At 43.9% G+C, this 20,140-nt stretch overlaps 2 protein-coding genes across 5 annotated transcripts in view; one reads left to right on the plus strand and one right to left on the minus strand.

The window, feature by feature from the left end:
• fancm (FA complementation group M) overlaps positions 1-20,140 on the minus strand; it is a 32,057-nt gene that overhangs the window by 11,092 nt on the left and 825 nt on the right. For all 4 annotated transcript variants that reach the window (XR_013452832.1, XM_078090007.1, XM_040199209.2 and 1 more), the window contains exons 2-13: positions 19,920-20,092; positions 19,266-19,343; positions 19,018-19,176; positions 5,208-5,339; positions 4,394-4,526; positions 4,139-4,231; positions 3,873-3,977; positions 3,485-3,657; positions 1,781-1,987; positions 1,445-1,685; positions 1,188-1,336; positions 360-524 (exon numbers count right to left, since the gene is read on the minus strand). Coding sequence is in view for 3 of the 4 variants with exons in the window: in XM_078090007.1 (XP_077946133.1) it covers positions 360-524; positions 1,188-1,336; positions 1,445-1,685; positions 1,781-1,987; positions 3,485-3,657; positions 3,873-3,977; positions 4,139-4,231; positions 4,394-4,526; positions 5,208-5,339; positions 19,018-19,176; positions 19,266-19,343; positions 19,920-20,092 (1,808 nt within the window). In the remaining variant the exon portion in view is untranslated. The remainder of the gene's footprint in view (positions 1-359; positions 525-1,187; positions 1,337-1,444; positions 1,686-1,780; positions 1,988-3,484; positions 3,658-3,872; positions 3,978-4,138; positions 4,232-4,393; positions 4,527-5,207; positions 5,340-19,017; positions 19,177-19,265; positions 19,344-19,919; positions 20,093-20,140) is intronic.
• Positions 9,143-17,245, plus strand: soul3 (heme-binding protein soul3). The gene is made up of 5 exons (XM_040199232.2): positions 9,143-9,796; positions 13,357-13,451; positions 14,113-14,254; positions 14,346-14,529; positions 14,621-17,245. The coding sequence occupies exons 1-5, from the start codon at positions 9,568-9,570 to the stop codon at positions 14,784-14,786; spliced, it is 816 nt and encodes a 271-aa protein (XP_040055166.2). The 5' UTR covers positions 9,143-9,567; the 3' UTR covers positions 14,787-17,245.

Raw genomic sequence — 20,140 nt, forward strand, 5'->3', positions numbered from 1 at the left:
ATTTGCCTTCCAGCGCCAAACGATGGATTCAGTCACGCAATACAAACCACAATCTGTTCTCATTAAACTCAGCTGACTCCTTTCATCGTGGTGACTTTTTAAAGTGAGGTCTTCCTTTCAAAAACACAAATTCCTGTAACCAGACTCCTGTTGTTGTGCTAGACGAATATACATTTGCATACACCTTGAATTAGGGGTTTAATGCTCATTCAACTAACTTATTGAGCTTTGTTGTGAGACACTAAAGGCCAAAGTTAGAGTCCTTCATGCCACAAAGTAGTACATTATATTAGCTTCTATCCTGGTGCTCAGAATTAATACAGTAAAGAAAGTCAGTTGTTCGTTGTTCCTCTTCTCACCTCATTTTCCTCTCTCATGACGTCCACGAGTTCCATCACCTTAATAAAGTGGTGGCAGCGGAGGGAATGGTCAACATCGTGGGTGGGAAGTGCTTTGTGCTGCCAGTGTCTCCATTCCCACAGAGATAGGTCTCTGGACGGTGGTCCACTTCTGGAAACGTCCTCCTATGGGACAGGACATCATGAAGGCAAGTAAAATATGAATATATTCAAGCTTTAATAGAATAGACAGAAGAACATCATTGAGTTGAAAGAGTGCCTGAAGCTTTGACTGGTACTGTACTTAAATCGTTGGCTTAGAATTTAGCAAATAAAACCTGAAATCACAGCAAACTAAGTCACTGCCACTATGCATCGTCAAAAACAGGAGGCGACCCAACAACAGATGAAGTGAAATGAATGGCTACAACTAATATGAAAATCCAGACATCAATTGAAAATATAAGAAATATGATATATATGAAAAATACTATAAAATATGTTGTATGTTTATCTACATTAAGTCACATTGAAGGTAGTGTCATTTAATTGAGACCATAACGCCTTGGAATATTTAAAGACGGCAGCAGGCTGTGACATCATATCTTGGACAGAAACCCTTCATGTCTTTGTCTGCTCGAGTCTACTATGCAAACATGGTGTCTTTATACCATGGGGATTTAATCCATCAATGCTGTTGATGGATTTCTTTGTCATTATTATAGGTTCTTACGTGTGACTCATGGCCTGTATAAATATGCTAACCTTAAAATCAGCTCAAATAAACCGTATCTTCATTTTTGATTCTTCAGACCTCTTTTCAAGACAACACCGGCGAAAGAAAGGTACCTGGGGTGATGCATCATCGGGCAGGCACATGAACCGGGACGGTTTCAGGGTCGGATGAGCTTCATCCTCCTCCAGCCTCATGGTGGATGCCCAGAGGGAATATTCAGCACTGGTCAGAAACCCATCCGACTTTGTGCTGCCCTGCCAAACTACCACATCGGGCACAGACAAACAGAGGAATGTAAAGTTTCTCTCACCGAGGAAACTCTTCTTCTCTGCATTTTGCATGAGCACATTCTGCCCGTCTGATCACTCACTCAGGTTTTGAGGGTGGATGAGTGAGGCCCGACCCCCAGAATGGGACCGTCGACCCCTGACGGACCGCCTGCCGCTCTCCTGATGGTCGAACTGGCCACAGGTGATGTGCATCTTATGCATGGTGGGGTTCACCCCCTCCGGCAGCATGCGCGGACTGTTGGGGTACATGTGGAAACTGATTTTGTTGCCAATGATGGACTTGTGTATGCTGCGCTTGTTGCTCTGGCTCTGGTTGTACGTCTGCAACAAAAAAGGTCTCAAAGTTAAGAATAGCTTGGAGAAGCCTTTACGTTTACATTTCGCCTCGCTCTCATAGATGCAACTCAAACACTCGCCCTCTCCTCGCGTCCCTCGGCCAGGATGACAACTATTCGTCCGCGCCGCTTACGCCCGGTGCGCCCCATTCGCTGCACTAGGCGGGTGGGGTTCTTCTGTGCATCAAAGCAAACAATGAGGTCCACCTCTCCGATGTCCAGTCCCTCCTCCCCAACACAAGTCGACACTAGTGTGTTGAAGCCTCCCCGACGGAACCTGCAGACCACCTGCAACGCGCGAGAAAAACCCATCAGTGTATACAATAAATGTAGTATGTTAAATCGTACCTGTGCTCGCAACTTAAACTGAGGATGTTCAAAATAAAATGTCATGTTAAGGATCTGGTCTGGTATTTAGAATATGATACGTTTTTACAAAACAATGCTTTGTTCGAGGATTTCCAGCCAGGATTTCGAGTGAATCATAACATGGAATTGGCACTGGTAAAAGTTACGAATGATCTTCTACTTGCATCTCTTTTCTTGTCTTGCTGGACCTCAGTGCCACATTTGACACCATTGATCATTGTATCCTGTTGCAGAGACTAGAACATTTGATTGGTATTAAAGGAACTCCACTCAGCTGGTTTTAATCCTCTTTATCGGATCGATTCCAGTTTGTGCTTGTAAACGGTGAATCCTCAAAGACCACCAATGTTGGTCACAGAGCCCCACAAGGTTCCGTGCTTGGACCGATGTTATTTACCCTCTATATGCTTCCTTTTTGCGACATTATCAGAAAACACAGCATAAACTTCCATTGTTATGCAGACGACACTCAACTGTATCTGTCGATCAAGTTAAAAGAGATCGACTAGCTTGACTTCAAGAATGTCTTGGAGACATCAAAACTTGGATGACCTGCATCTTCCTGATGCTAAACTCAGAAAACAAGTTATCTTGATAGGCCCAGAGCGCCTCCGAAGCCAGCTGTCACGTGATACACTTTCTATAGATGGAATTACTCTGGTATCCAGCAGCACCGTCAAGAATCTTGGAGTGATGCAGAAGAATTAGTTCATACGTTGGTTACTAGACTGGATTACTGTAATTCTTTGTTATCATTAGTATTTGTGCTTTCTCGCCACACAGGTTTCCATGGATTACGATTATATCTGGACCCTGTTTCTGCCTCCTGCCGTGGCCCTTATTATTATTATTAACATTAATATTATTTTAAATATTAATCATATTACTGTGATCATAAACCAACATTACCCTTTACTAAAGTCTTTGTGCTCTCCCTCCCCACAGGCCTCTGTGGATGGTGGTTCTATCTGGTGGTGGTGGTCACTGCAGTGGTCCTGCCGTACACGTGGCTTACTACTTGCAATTATTTGAATCATTTCTGTTATAGGAATTGAATGTATTATACATCTGTTACGTTGTTCATTCTGTACACATGACATCCATTGTAGTATGTCCACCCCAGCAGAGGGATCCCTCCTCTGATGTTCTCCCTGAGGTTTCTTCCCTTTTTCCCCCATGGAAGGGTTTTTTTCCTGTGCTGATGTGAGGGTTTCGGGACCGAGGATGTCGCCTATGTACACACTGTAAAGCCCTCAGATGCTTGCGATTTTGGGCTATACAAAATAAAATGAATTAAATTAATAAGTTGTCCTCGAGAATGTTACCACCATAATACATTTTTATGTTTCTTAATTAACTATATATGCTGCAGCTTCCTGTAAATCTGCACTTGATTAATGCAAAAAGTAACTCCACCTCCAGTTGTTCCTTCTGTGTGAAGCCTTTGACTGCCTTCCCTGTTGAAGCTTGGCCCATAAAGGTCATGACCCTGATCAGCGGGGCATGGTGGTTCAACATGTCGGCGATCTCCTGTACGCTCTCACGGAACGATGAGAAGATCATCACGCGCGTGCTTACCTCCTGAGGACCTGGACATTGAGAAGTCAAGGGTGTTGGATGATTACTGTAAACATCCCTTCATCAACATTTATTTATCCACTGTTGAAACTTTAAGTTAAGCATATCCAAAAGATCAACTGTGCTTTGCTGTATTCTGAACCCCAAACAATAAATATCTAATTTCTAACATTAAGCAATCACTGCGCATATCCGAGTCAGAGCACAACCATAAGGAGCACTTCACCATTACTGTCTTCAGAGCTCTCAGCCCACCGTCTGAAGTGCTGAAGCACCACCTCCTCCAATTTCTTCAGTTTGGGGTGGCTGTAAATGAAAGGCTCATCGGGACCTAGAAGAATCAACCACAGCAGATATTAGTCAAAGAGTTCTTAAAGCCCCTTGATAGCTGTCCGAACCAAATCAAGAACTTCCCGGCAAAATGCCCCATTGAGATGCGTAACAAAATGCTCCTGAATTTCAGTGCTATGGTATGAATGAGCTCTCAGGTACCAGCAGACGGCTTCACGAACATCGCTTGCATCTCGTGGTAAAGGTCCACAAAGACAGGGGTCCTCTGCAGCTCATTTCTGGCCCTGGGCATCTCTGAACCAAAAAACAAGGCATGGTGGGTGCTCATGTCAAACACCGTTCACAGACACAACGCATTATCAAGTGTCACTTTTCCATTCGGGGTGTGAAGTGATGTCGTGTATATGGTTTAAGTGCAATGAAATACACTGAGAGTCTGGAGGTAACGCGACCGACCTCTGGATCCCTCCATGATGCCCTGGACGTAAAAAAAGAGCGATCTGAGCCCCATCTGCATCAGCAGCTCGTAGCCGTGGTACAGGCTGATGCAAAGGGCAAAGTCCCCCTCCAGCATTCCCTGCTGCGGACCCTAGAGAGCAGGAGAGCATGTCAGCCGAAATTTGGAATAAAAATTTGATTTAAAAAGCCTTTGAAATGAAATGCCGTAATATATACTCCATGCAATACAAAATAAACAAATGCACGATTTTCATTGGCATTTGCCGTATTAAGGTTCCTTCCAAAATTATATTTAACTTGTATTCAATTGTTTAACTTGAACTGTAGCATATAGATTAAAAGCAAATACTTTTATAACTATCTGGAATATTTCAACTAGGATAGAAAACCCATAAATGTTCATCCAGCTACCAGAAAGTGGTCTAAACCCTTCAAAGCAAAGCAAAACACATCTTTAATCATCTAGATGGGTCCTATTTCAAACCGCTTAGACCTCACAAATCTTCAACGTCCATGGATATTTCCCTTAGCCCTGGGCCCATCTTTATTAAGCCTCACAATTAATAGAAATAGTAACATGCTGCAATAACAATATAGTTAATTAAATAATCATAACATTAAAAAGAGTGTAAAAATGGGTTATTTTTTATTTATTTAGCGCCAAAAAGATGATGAATAATGCATAAATAATGTATTTGATAATTGCATTTATTCATCAAACTATGCTAGGCTGCGTATCACAGAAGTGCGTACTATACCACACAGTCTATTGCACAACAGAAACCAAAGATTCATCGAGCAGAGTCCTCGCCTTGATGCCTGATGGTGGGTTCTTGCGAAACTGATCCCTGGCGAGGATGATCTGGTATTTGCTGAGAGTCCGCAGGTCTTTGCGGGCCATGACCCGGTTCTGGACCAGACGAGACATGAATTTCTCCAGCACCTGGCAGGAAGAATAACCAAGCGGACAGGTAAGGTATCGGTAATTTCCCAGCACAGCATTTTCCTGTGCCAAGGGTTAATGCAACACCAACGAGTCAACACACACACACACACACACACACACACACACACACACACACACACACACACACACACACACACACACACACACACACACACACACACACACACACACACACACACACACACACACACACACACACACCTCTATTGGTAAAAAGACTTGCTTGTGCAGAGTGAATGGAGGTATTACTTCAACAAGAGACACATAATACTGGAAAAACCTTGAACGTGTTCCTTCTCCTGCCATTATTTCCTTACAATTGGAGCAGAGATGGGAGCAGTTTGTAATTTTAACAACATCTTTTCATCCTCACGACCACAGATAATGGGAGACCGCGTCATCGCAATTTCAATTTCTTCTGTGTGGAATTGCTGCTCTACAAACTGAGAAGGACAAAAGGCTATAAAATAAGAAGTGGGCTGCTCTTCGGCATAAATTGGTGAAGAAAAATGGATTTTGAAATAGATGAGGAGCAATTGAGTTGTATTTATTTGTAAAGTGTGATATTTTCAAAGTAGGGAAAACTTAAACAAATCTGTTTTTACATAATTATGTCTCTAATGGTTTTATAATGACAGGGCTATACTATCAATAATACATACATTTCAAAATACAGCATATTTTGTACATACGATCATGTATCTTAAAGGGATGGTTCTGATTTTTTTGAAGCTGGGTGTTAAAATTCAAAAAGATATAACACATAGATTTTATCATTCATAGGGTTCTGATTGCTTAAATGACATAAAAAAAGAAAAAGAAAATAATTTTAAAAATGTATAACTCAAATGCAAGGGACTATATAAGAAATAAATATAAATATATACAATCTTCCCATTCATCAATAGAGGTAGAAGTAGCTGTGTTTAACCTATCAACATATTCTGTATAAAATATTTACACCTGGTCTCACAGCTCAACAAATAACACGGTAACAATATAACAGAACAGAGAACCTACTTTACCGGTTATGAGAATATTTTTTAATTAGGTTTCCCTCTAAAAGCGAAACGGAGACGTCCGCTTGTCTTGTATCTGCTCGGCGGCAGCTGGCTTCTTTGAGGTGAAATGCAGATGTGCATTACAGAGCTTATATGAACAAAAAGCGAAAGGGTAAAATTACAACGCTTAATTCCACTGACCTCTGAGAAATCATCAACAGCTACATCCCCTAAAAGCTAAACATTCTTTCATGAGAGGGAGAGGAGGCCAGCCCATCTGGTCAGGATTGTGCTTCATCACATATGATATGGCTCGAACTTGATAAGAGATCACTGAACAGGTGGTGGCTAAAGACGGGTCCAAAATCATCTAGCAAAGCTCAATTAACAAAAAGGATACGATGCCGTTATTCAATGTATTACGTGTGCAGTGGAGGGATGCTTTGAGAGTTCATTCACTTAAATGATAAAAGGTATATGATTTCTGCATGTGGGAATATTGCTATTTTTTAAAATTAAACCTCATATTTGTAATAAGGGTAGAAAATGACACACCCCTGACGGAGATTGAGGTTGAATTTCACACAACGCAAGGCTAATTTTAAGAAGGTTTACTAAAATGGTGACAAACACTCATAATACTTTACTAGGACCAAAGCAATGTCTTGGCATGTGCTGATGCTTTAAAGCGAGCTGCTGGTCATCAGACCAGTGGGTCGATGGGGGACTTGAGCCTGTCCCAGCTGCTTGGGTATGAGGCTGGTTCCACACTGGATAAGCGTCTGGTCTAGCACACGTAGAGAGCAAAATATCCAGAAGTTAACAGCCCACAGTCACTGTATGGATGCAAGCTACAACGCATAATGCATCACAGATGGCAGCGCTTTAACATTAAACCGTTGGTAATGTGCGTATTTGTTCGTAAGGCCGATGGATGTCTGACCCGGCCATTTAAATACATCATGTCCTTTTCTCTGCCGCCGCACTCAGACTCACTTGACATCCTTGGGATCCAAGATGAAAAAATGATAGAAAAAATGATCAACCTATCACTCTTTTGTTTTGGGGGTTTACTATAATCACAATCCCAAACGTTGTTGTAATCAATAAAAACACTGTTAGTGCGGAGTCTTCTGCAGCCTGTATAGTAAACTGTATTCTCTCCCTCTCTACAGGTGAAGCTCAATGAGGCAATAGGTATGCAGCGGTCAGGTCCAGATTATGGGATTACTCAGAACCAGATTACTGAGGTTGCTGTTGTCTAAGTGGAATGTGAACAAAGGGCAAAAAGAAAAACTGCTCAACTACATTTCATAACTGGTGTTTTTGCTTGTTGCATGCCCTCTGCTGCGTGTCTGTCAGATACTTTCAGCTGGGGCTGCATCGAAAATATTTACTTGCAATAAACTATGAAAATAGTAGAAAGTATGTATTATTATACATTATTGCACTTCCTAAATCTTGCATTTAAGGATAATAACCGGATGTTTTATACTCATTTATTCACCTACCATTGAACACAGCATTAGAAAAAGGTCAGATGTTGTTGGACAAATTCCAGATTAACATCAATATAACATTTAAAGAAGATACACTGAAAAGTAACATTTTTATAACTCACTACAACCATTCATAATACCACTGCTCTGAGAAGAAGAGAAGAAGAGGAGGGGAGGGTGGATGCTGGCCAAACTGAGCATGCTCAGTAGGCGCAAACGGGTGATTGGTTGAGGGACATGGAGCTAAGTGACGTGGTGAATTGCTGAAAAAGACTGCCTGTGGGCAGTTATTTATATCAAAACCTACACTAAGCTGACTTCTCACAACTGCATACAAACAATAGGAGGGACTTATTGGTGCATGTTTGTGTGTTGGTAAATAGTGCATTGCATTGGTGTGGGTGGAGGTCTATAGCAAGGCAGGGGGATGATGGATCTATGAGTAGAGTACTGTTGGGTTTGTGGATCAGTGCCTCTGTGTGTGTGTGTGTGTGTGTGTGTGTGTGTGTGTGTGTGTGTGTATTTAACTGAGAGGATGTCCTCGCTACGTGCAAGTTGAAGGCTGCAACATGGTGGCTGACAACCGCAGCGATTCAAAGAGAAGAAAAAATCCTTCTTAGTCTGTCCCCGAGCACACAAATTCAAATTTGTTAATAATCCTCCTAGGAGTGGGCTTCATTTTCATTTTTTTTTTCCATCCCAACACTGATTTGAAAATGCACTTCCGTCCCTCGCATGTCACGCAGACATGTGTACACGCACACATGCTCTAAAACTGGCCGCCCAAGGGTCAGAATGCAAGCAGACACATGTGTCGTGCAAGCAGGTGGCAGTACGCAGGGTGTTACATGTTAAATGTAAATTGAACAGAAAACTATCAGGAAAACTAATTGATAATGGAATGTATTTGTCAAAAAAAGACAAATGCCAATGCAGCTTCTTGGATGAAGACTTTTATCAATATATATAATTATATTTAAAAATATTTGGGATCCTTGGTCGCTACTGTGTGATTCTGGGACTTCTAGCAGACATGTCATGCTTTTTCCTGATGGTTTACAATGTATCTGGAGATGAACTGACGAAGGTAACGATTGTTTAGCCACGTGCCCACTGTGGATTTAATAACCCCAAAAGCGCACATGCACACTACTGCCGAGATGCTTCTGGCCGAGACCACAGGCCTTTGTTATTGTTTTTCTGGAAGTGGTGTGGGATGAAATGTCTGTACGCGGGTGGGGGCCACGGGTCTTTAAAGCCCATAGAAGGCGGAGGAGGAGGAGGGGGAGGGGGAGGGGCTTGTCAGAGCCCGCAGCGTCACGTGTTCCTCCCTCATCTCCCTGTAAACATCGCATTACAGCGAGAGAAAGTCACTCCGCTCCGCTCCCTCCTCCTCCTCCTCCTCCTCCTCCTCCTCCTCCCGGGGGTTTATTTCAGCGAATGTCGCGTGCGAGGACGGAGGGACATGTCTCGGCTCAGTCCGACGTGACATCGCGACCATGAGAGCGGCTACATGTGTCGAGCAGAGCTGCGCGGCGCCCGGCGTGTGGACCACCGACTGACGGCCGCCGTGAACTGGACGAGCAACTCGCCGCGGTCCGAAGACCCCAAAGAGAAGAAAAAAGGACAGTTTGACGAGTTGGGCTTTTTAGTCGAACATTTATATTATTTATTGTGAGGAAGCTGCTAGCCGGACGGGCAGAGATGGATCGAGGCGGCTGCCAGATGAATGGCGGCGGCGGCGGCGGCGGCGGAGGAGACGAACCCGAGCAGAGCGGGATGATCACCCTGGAGGACCTGGAGTCTTTCTCCGAGGACCAGATGTCGGACTCCGGCAACAGCCTCGACGAAGACGCGAAAAGCATGGAGGAGGACCGGCTGCTGCACTACTGGCAGGACGTGGCGAGAGGACACCAGGTGGAGGTGTCTCAAGGTAAAAACAAATAAAGAAACACTTCCAGCTGCAGTTTGCGTGGGGTTGTTCATTTAGGGGAGACAAATAGACACAACTGTCAACAGACAAGACGTGTTTGTCTCGACTTTCTGCAGGGACACGGCAGCCCGGGGACATCGCATCGCTGTCCTTCCACTCAGATCGTTGCTTATTAAAAAAGGAAGAAACAAAAGCAGGGATGCGTTATGCGAGGCGAAACGAAAAGTTGACAATAAAAAGACTAAACTACATTAATAACAACAACAGGTTGTGTTTCCTGAAGTGGCCTCTAGAACTGCAGTTGGGTCTAACAGAACAATGGTTGAATTTCTCCCTCATTTGTCTGAAAAACATTGCAGACGTCAGCGGTGTTATTTTTCTTCTATAAATAATTTAATCAATTAACAAAAATCCTTTCTAAAAGTCCCATGGTCACACAAGAAATATGGTCTAATACTAAAGCATTAATAGTATGGCTTTTAATATAGTAATACTAGTATACTAATATGGTGTGTCTCATAAGATACAAGTTCAATAGAAAATAAATGATCATATAGAAATGATAGAAAAACAGTAATTTCCTGCGGTATTCAAAGTGTTCTGTTTTTGACCTGTGTTTAGAACAATAAAATAGCAATATTTTGTGAAGGAGTTTTTTGGGGTGCACTTACAAACCAGTAACACAGGCACAGCCATTTTTGCGAGACCGTTTTTTTTTTAATGTGATAATCCTAGCATACTTAATATGCATATTTACTGCAACATGTAATTTGGCATCTGCTTCAGAGTTGATTAAATCATTTGATAATTTCAAGCTAAATCTAATAAAGATAAAGGTGCAGCCAATGAAGACGATAATGTGATAAATAAAAGAGCCGGTGATGAAAACTAGCCGCTCACACTTTGACATCCGTAGGAGTACATCCGGCCTGTGACTGAGGCAGGCAGAATGGGGTTGTTTGGGGGGGGGGGGGTTCTTCAGATGGAAAGTGGCAAAATGAAGAGCGGTTCAAACTGTCCACGGATGGGGAGACACGCATGGGTGGAACGCCAGACCAACGGGGAACCCCAGTGTTACAAACGCAAATGGAAAAAAATCAAGAAAGGCAGAGCGGCCTTTTTCCTTTGATTTGATGAACTAACCCAAGTCAGTCGATCCGTACCCATTAAGCTCTTGAGTTTTGCGGAGGAGATTTCTCGGGGTCCCCACTCAGAATCCAGTGACACAGACTGGCCCACTCTCCTCCCACCACCTGAGGATTAGAGCACTAATTGAAGACTGAAATCACTTAGTGGGGCTTTCTGACTCAGGGGGGGGGGATTAGCTACCTCGCCTGTACTGGTACTGAGGCTGTTGCTGATAAACCCTGGATTACAATACTGTCGCTAAGGACGCAGGTCATGGCCGTAGTAAACTTCTTTGCTCAAAATGGGATGAAGTCCAGTGGACGGGGTTGATGTTCGAGCTCTGATCAGACCACATGCAACCGTAGCTCCACTGTAGCTGCCGAGTAGACACTCTTACTGCTAAACGCCACACCTGTAATGACCAAATGGTATCCATGGCAATGGATGTAGGTTGCCGTGGACAGAGAGCGATCACTTGCAGCATTTTATATCTTTGACTGCAGTACTGTAAGAGAAAAGCCACGGTTGGGAAAGTGGTTAAACAGGAACAGGAGACGGCTTGCATTGTATTCTTGTTTCTATACTGTACACCCATTGGCTCCACTTTTGATGTCGTAAAATGTGCTCTATGAATAAACCAGTAAACTTGAGCCTTCTTCCTACGTCCACAGCACCAATCTGGCACTCGCGAGAAAATACAGTTTAGAAATCAGGAGTTTAGTTGGGGGGCTTTGGCAAATGATGCAGGTCTTTGCTGGAAACAAAGGCCGTATTATTCTCGTGGATATTCACAATGTGGCGTTGCAAAGTAAAAGCGGGTCCAAGGAGCAGCAATCCACCACTGATACAGATACACAAAAGGCTTCTGCTAACTTGTAAACAAGTTGGAATTCATTGCTCCCAGTGTGCTTTCAAAAGAGTTTTTAACTTCACATGTGACCAGCAAGGGAAAGGTTAGATACAAAATGGAACTCGTCTTTGACTCCCTTCATAAATATTAACAACCCAATAAAACCCCCCCCCAAATAAGAAACGGCAGTGCTCCTCCGCCAAATAATACGTACGGCACTCAACTGCATGCCGATCTTTCAACCACACTAATCGGTTAAGACCATGCTGGAATATTTCCAGTTTGCCGCAGATGAAAACAAGCATTGGCATGTTTCTGATGTCTCTACCAAACTACATGCTTTTAATCAGAAAGCAGGTGTTTATAATAGTCAGTCTCCACCTTAACTGTCCCTTGCTGTGGCTTGTAGGCACTTATGATGCAAAAAAGTTTGAACTTAATAAACTTATCGCATGGGAACATTTAAAAAACGCCCGTAGTTCTGTTAGCTTTGTTTAACTATTGTACGTTACATCGCACGGTAATTCTCTTACTTCTTAACACACCACAAGCCACAAACAAAGACTCCACTCTCAACACCACGGCAAGCTACTTTTTGAATGGACGCCATTGTTGTCCTTGCGTACAGTATTTATGTTATTCATATGCTCGGACACACACACACACACTAACTTGATCCGAATATGCATTAAACGTCCTGTTTGGAAAGTGGTGGCACCGTGGAGTAAGACGGTCCGAGAGACACTCACACTATTGTCAAATACCCCAGATCCCTCCGACCCCGTGGTCCCTCATGATGGTGATTGACAGAATTTGATTGAATTGGGTTCACCTCGTGTGACTTGCATTTGACAGTTCAACGATGCAATATAATGGCGTTGTTTAATCTGACAACACAGGCGTCATCCTTACACAGTGGGATGTTCTGAGGCTGCCGACGTTTACTGCAAGGACAACTTACTAGATGAGTTGCTTCTGCATTATATTATGCAATAGGACGTCTACAACGCACTTTTAATAAAATGATATATACCAAGTTTCTAATAGGCGGTACACTACTGTGATACATAAAATGCTGCTTAACCTCATTCCTGTCCTGGAGAACATTTCTAACAGGCTTGGCTCCTGCTGTAGTTCCAGTCTATATATCTGGCCTTTGGCAGCTTTACTCAGTGTCCTCTCCACCAGCTCCAATGCACATTACTCTGTGCGACATCCTGGCACCGTCCTCTGCCCATCTGGCTGCCGTCTCTCACATGGACTACCAACACGGCCTGCCAGTAGATTACTCGGACGGAGGGTGTTTTATACAGATTAGACGGCACGCGGCTGGGCAAGATATGATTTGAGTGGAGAAAAGTCAGTTATCTTTGTTTAAATATTACAAAAAAAAAAAGACAAACAATGGTAAAACAAATTTAAGAGTTTAAAAAAAACTATACAACATTGAGCAAAGGAGAAGATACTGAATGTGGTATGTATGTATATGTATACAGTGTGCACGTCGTAAGGGTTATAAAAACTGTTTCACCCATGTAGACTATACTTTATTTCTGATGCAGTGTCGCTTGTTTGTTGACAGAAATGGCGGAGCCCATCCAACAGCTAACCAGCAACAACCAAGGACGCAGTAACAGAGAGCTCATCCCGTTCACGCTCCTCGCACGCAAAGAGAAGGTATCTATCGCACTTTTGCTGCTTTGAAAATAACGTACAGGTGTACGAATACACATTACTATGCATACTTATGTTCTAAATTTGTTAGCTCTTCTATGAGAGAATGGGTCAGATATTTATTTTCGGCTAGATGGTCGTGTCCCCCTATACAATAAGCCATTTAAACTCCTTAAGGGGGTGTATAAATACAAAAAGCTAATTGGTTTAACGTGAGTTAATTAGTCATTAAACTTGGCTGGAGACTTAGGTTAAACAAAGGACAATCATGGGACCCTATTCTTAGAGCAGGTCTCAGCGCCTACTGAAAGGGCCTCGTGTTGACAGGATGCTGACTTCAAACAGCAGGTCACACACCCGGGACGGGGTCGGAGTCATTTTTATCTTATTATTATCATCATCGTCATCGCCGAGTCATCGATTTAAATGGTCAGAAAAGCCCACAGATCGGGAGCTCCCGTCCCTTTGTGGGTATTCAACAGTGAGTGACGGAGGACGGAGCATCTGTACGACCTGCGGATGGAGCCGATTTTAAACAGGATTCAATCAGTAATGCGTTTGCTGGCATTCTCCGTTCCATTATCCGGCTACGATAACGACCGCTATAGGACGCGGTTTCAGGGAGCCTACAGCTCTCACTCGGTCTGCATCTGTGCTTTTTCAGTGCGGCGAGCTGCTGTGGGAGAAACGCCATTACGAGAAGGGCCACTGGGCTTGTGTAACTATGCGTGAGGACACTTACGAGAAGAGTATCTGCTATGGTTTCATGAAGCTAATGAGATATATCTGCGAGCAGAACTCCTTGGGTAAGTACACCAGCAGCCCACCATTTATAATAATACAAAAAAAAGGTATTCTGGGCCGGCCCGACAGTTTCCGCTCCCTTCACATCTGTAGGTAACTACCTGGGCATGACGCTGCCCATCGTCACCGTGGTGCGCACGGACGAGAACCATTCTGTGATCTCCAACGACGTCATCGTGGCGTATTTCCTTCCCGTCGAGCACCAGGCTCAGCCCCCACAACCCAACGACAATGAGATCGCCATAGAGATCTGGCCCGCCAATACGGTCTACACAAGGTCAGTGGAGAAAGAAAGAACGTGGGATTCAGTTTGCTTTAAATCACTTAGTATTCCCAAATCAATTGCTCCCCCCCTTCCCTCCTTTCAGGCCCTTCACCGGTCCCACCAACGAAGTGACCATCGTTAACCAAATCAACGCCATGGCCGAGCAGCTCGACTCCCCCGGCGCCAACAACTCGTTCATCGTGGCCGGCTACACCAACCCAGCTCACGTCAACCGGCAGAATGAGATCTGGTTCCTCGAGCGGCCCTGAGGCCCGAGAAGGCCGCGCATCATCATCTCAAGCCTCACCAAGACTCCCGCAACACCGCCGCAGCTCAGACGCATTCTCAGGTGCAACCTGATCTATGTACACCTCCTCTACCTAAAAACACCACCAGACACCCCCACCCACCCGCCCCCCAGCACACTCCGGAACTGTCGGGGCCAGAAATACACTCGCCCCCGACTCCGCCCTCAGTGAACCTTCATTCTCGTTCGCTTAGTCGGAACCTTGTTTCACCCAAAAGAACCAAACCAAAACACTGCTGTACCCCCCACCCCCCACCTGCTGTTAAAGACACAATGAGTAGGATTTGCCGGGTAGAGTTAGTGAACACAACGTTCAGAGTGCGCCCCCTCTCCTCCTCAGCTCATCAGGGGTGAAAGCAGAGCCCGGTTCCACTCTCGTTTTGGACCGTGCATTCGCCACTTTTCATCTTGCTATATTTGCGTCAGTGGGGGGGTGGGGGGACACCGCCACGCACTTCTAGAGGCTCACAAATGATTAAAGATAGGAAATATTTTTAATAATAAGTCTTTTTTTAAATCCTACTCGTTGTGCCTTTGTGGTGAAACATGGTATTGAACTCCTGCTCTTACATTGAGATGCCGAAAAAAGAAAAAAAAGAACCTTTCCCAAAACGCAGTGCTCTCTAGTTAAAAGTTAAAATAGTTTTACCACTGATCGCTGAGAGGAGAATGCAGCCGCCTTATCGTGCCCCCCTTTCCGTTTGTTGCACTGCTACTCCGTCTCGTCATGTGGGGTAAAGGTCAAGGCACAAGTCAACAGTTTTTTCAATTCTCCATCTCGCTGTGGTGATTCCAGCTCAGTGTTTTTCTTAATCTGTGGACTAAATGTTTGACTACACGGTACAGCGTGGTTCCGGTTGCACTGCAAAAACAGTCATGTTTTACTAGCAAGTGCAATATTCAGTGTCAGAATCGCTGGGCCACGAACCCAAACCGCAATCCCCAGGTTGGTTCAGCTGGGCCCGGGAAGGGGGGGAGCCACGGCAAGCAACAACCAATACACAACATCCAGGCCCGAACAAGTGGCTTCAACAGTCGATAAGCTCAATGTAACAAGCAAACACTCATTTGAAAAAAAAAAAAAAAAACAGACCCATATGAACATAGAAATGCTCACGTGTTTTTCCATGAATGTAAAGCTGCAGGGAGGAAAACACAAAAAAAGGACACAAACAAACTACAAACCAAACGCTGAAAAAACGCTATTACAGCTGAATGACAATCAAACGGTTACTACACGTGTAATTTACGCCTCAGAAAAAGTGAATGCATTCCTCAGTGCAAATCTACTCACACATAGGAAGGAAATATCTACGTATGTACCTCTTTCTCATGCCATGTCTGCTTGCTACCCTGTGTAAGTGTTTGTGATTAAGCCTCACACGCGCTCTCTCCGCACCACTTGGTAGCGGCCAACGCGTCGTCGGCCAGGAGTTTGCCTTCGTTCGGCTTTCTTTGTATTCCTATAAAGACGAATGATAAAAAAAGAAAATAAAGTAGATCAGGAGATCTCCTCGAGAAAATTAATTTTTCTCGGGTAGAGAAAACTACTGGATTTTGGAAGGAAGGTGCGGCGCGCTCAGGTAGCGCGGAGCGGTGACCTTGTGCGGACACGTTTACCCCTCGGGGGGGGAAAGAGAACGGAATTGGCCTTTTATTAATTCACAGTTGAATTGCAAACACCGATGCTGCAAACAAGAAAAGAGAGCGCAGAGAATATCGTTCCTGTGATTGTGATCTTTTTGTTAAATGTAAGCTAAACTCAAACTGTTTTTAATGGACCTGATCTAAGGAGAGTCAGAATTAAAGATATATGTTTATCTTCACTATATTTTTCTTTAAAACAATACTAATATAAAACTAAATGATACACATTAAACCAGCTACATCTAGAGTTCACTTTGATGGGGGATGTCGATGCTTTGGAAATTGTCACTGTGTGATTTAACAGAGGCATCCTTCAAAATGCTCTGGCATTCTGTTAGTGAAATCTTAAATGGGTTTAGAATTGTAAAGAAATGGGTGAGGAGCTTGGTTTCATCTTACTGAATCTGAATTAAATTGTTAAACATAGACATTATCAGTAAATAAAGTTAATGTTGGGTTGGAAAGTCCGCCCAGTGTTAAAGTCAAGACATTAAAATCCAAAGAATTTATTTTGCATTATATGATTGTATAGTTGATAAGATACTCTGACAACTGTAGTATAAAGTAAACACTTACAAAGCCATGATGTGCGTGGGTTGGTTTTCCCTTTTGGTTATATGGGAACATCAAAAGTGAGTTTTTTTCCTTTCTTTTTGCTTATTGTTTTAGTGTTTTGCGAAAGTGTTCTGTGAAAATTCAAGTGCAGCAGCAAGAGCTATTGTGGTTTTTCTCTGTTCAATAAAAACCTGCTTGTCTCCCGTCTTTTGACGTGTACAGCATTGCTGAGTTTTATTGGGCTCGCACATACAGTTTGCATCAAAATACCTGAACATTCTGAATTTTTGAGACAAGACAAAGTTTGTGTGTGTGTGTGTGTGTATATATATATATGTATATATATATATATATATATATATATATATACACACACACACACACACACACACTATTACTATTACATAATTACTAACTATTTATAATGACATATATTTAATAAGTAGTTAACAATTTAGATCTTTACTTAAGCTACAACTGTGCTCCTTTTAAAAAAACATTTCTGCCTTCATACTGATAAATACATACCAAACAACAAGTACTGTACACAGTGTACTGAAGAACATCGCTGAAGGCTTCATCAACTCAAATGTGGAAAAGTGGTCACATCCTACTTTGTCCTTAAAACATATAGTAAAACCCATTTCACAACAACGACCGGGGCTCCGCTATTGAAGTAACGTGATGAGTTCACACAAGGTTCACACACACTCTGTGTATCAGAGTGCAGCATCTTGCCCAACACATCAGTCTGTATATAGTTTCTGATAGAGGAACAAACATTCACTACGGCTTTTAGTTTGCAACCGAGGCATTGCTTTCAGATAATGGTCTTATAAATACGAAAAAATATAAATATATAATTGAGTACAGATTGCTCTTCGTGAATTTCAGCACATTTCAACCCAACAGCAGTGCAATGGCGAGTATCTCAGCGGCGGCTTGGCAAGCGGTGGTCAGGTGTTGACACGGAGTGGAGCTACTTGAGTGATTAAGACCAACAGTCGCTCTATTTGGTGCTTGTGATTAGAAAAATGAGACAAAAGCTCGGGAAAAGGATTTAACCGAGCCCCGAAAAGCTCTCCGCATGACTGGTTCATTTTTCACATGTGCTCAAAAATCATTAAATTGCACCAGACAGGCCGCAGCGATGGTCCTTTTACACCCGAGGGCAGCGTTATCTCTATTTGGTGTAGCGTCCGGTCAAATTATAGGGGCGCGGAGTGAAATGGAAGTTAATGAGCAGGTTGCAGGCGACATCTGGCCGGGGGGCGGGGGGCGGGGGGGGGGTTCATATAATGAGGTGAAATGAGAAAGTGAAAAAAATTCAAGTACAAGGCAAGAATAGCAAAATTATTAAGGATTACAAAAGATCCCAAAAGAACGTAGGGGAGAAAACGAGACGAGGAAGACCCAACGGAGCTCGTGTTCAACTGGTCCAAACCCTCAGACGCAGGGGTCACATTCCGGCTGTCCAGCCAGCTGAGACGGACTGCACATTGAGTGTTGCTGCACATTTACAGCAAAGCACACACACACGCACACACAGTTAACTGACCCTGTGGCGAGGACAGAGAGAACATGCAAGGCCGGACCACCAGGTGCTTTCAAGACCAATCAATCCGTTTAGTATTAACTGACCCGGTACGAAGCACAAGGCCAGAGGAGGCCGAGAAAAAGGACAGCAGCTGGGAGGAAAACGGGGACCACAAGGTGGCAGCCAGGCGCAAAAGCAAACAAAGAAAGTCACATTCTGTACATAAACTGGACCGATGGCATGAGGTAAACCAACGTCTGTCTAAGTTTGCGTCAGTTTGTCCACTGATGTGTTGCATTTATCACCGACATGCATCACACAGTAAAACCATCGTGGGCCGTGGATCGACTCTGCGGTTCAGCCGTTTTGATAACCATTCTAAGACATTCTTGTTGAGCTTTAAAGGACAGGGAGGAGTTTTTGTTACATGTGACTTTAAGTGGCTTGTGCCTACCTGCAGGTAGCGCGCCTGGTGCGCGGAGAGGCTCTCTCCCAGAGGAACCACCATTTTGTCCACACTGCGCTCGTGGGAATGGGCCTGGATGTCGGGGCTCTCCTCTGAACGCAGCTCGATGTGGGAGACGAGCAGGTTAGAGATCACCGATTGCACCGACTGCAGATGCGGGGCGAGAGAGGAAGAGGAGGATGAATCACGTTCATTGTAGAGTAGTTAAATGGAGGGATTTAATTATTCGGTCTGACCTTTGTATCCCCCCCTGGAGTCGCACTAAGGGCCAGGATGCGGAATTGCAAAGTCTGGCTGCAGAGTTGTCTGATCACCTGAGTAACGGGGAGAAGGGCAAGTACACAACATTGTTAGAACTTCACGGCAATCGTTTAAACAGTTTGGGAAGTAAAAGTGCAAGAATGTAAATCAACAGATCCCCTACAAGTAAATAGAAGTGGGAGTCGAATCAAAACTCTCAGCGCTTCAGTGATTGTACAGTTTCCTGGTCATTTTACGTCACATGAGTCCTCCATTCAATGCGACTTCATACTCCTACACTTTGGAAGAAATGATTGTACTTCTTAATGAACAAAGTGGTCTTGCAGTAAAAAACAGATGTACGACAGGGAAAGACTCCTCGGCTGTGCTATTTGGTCACATAACTAAATTAATAACAAGGGAATAGAGTTGCAAACTGCTGTCGAGGCGAACATGACAATGTTTCACAAGTGAACCTTTCTGGGTGAGAACCTCATTGGGGATGAATGTAACTTTAAAGTCACTTTGTTGCAGGATCCTAAGCAGAATCTGACGTGGCAAGTGCAATCTAACCTGAAAATACGGTCAGCATTAACGCAGAAGCTGTACGGAATGACGAGCGGCCACCGTCGCTCGCAGGTTGCGTTCACCTGGCAGTAGGCGTGGTTGCCCAGCGCCTTGTGGGCTTCATCGATCACCACGCACTTGACCTGCTGGGCGGGACAGGTGTCTCTGGACAGGTCGTTCGCCATCACCTGAGGGGTGAGGAAGAAGACGCGCTTGGTCCTCCACACGTCCTCTCTGCGGTTCGCCGCAGTGGTGCCTGGAGACAGACAACTAATACAGGTTAACAAAAGGCAAAAAAAAAAAA

This window comes from Gasterosteus aculeatus, chromosome 15 (genome assembly GCF_964276395.1).
Source record: "Gasterosteus aculeatus chromosome 15, fGasAcu3.hap1.1, whole genome shotgun sequence".
NCBI classification, from domain to species: domain Eukaryota; kingdom Metazoa; phylum Chordata; class Actinopteri; order Perciformes; family Gasterosteidae; genus Gasterosteus; species Gasterosteus aculeatus.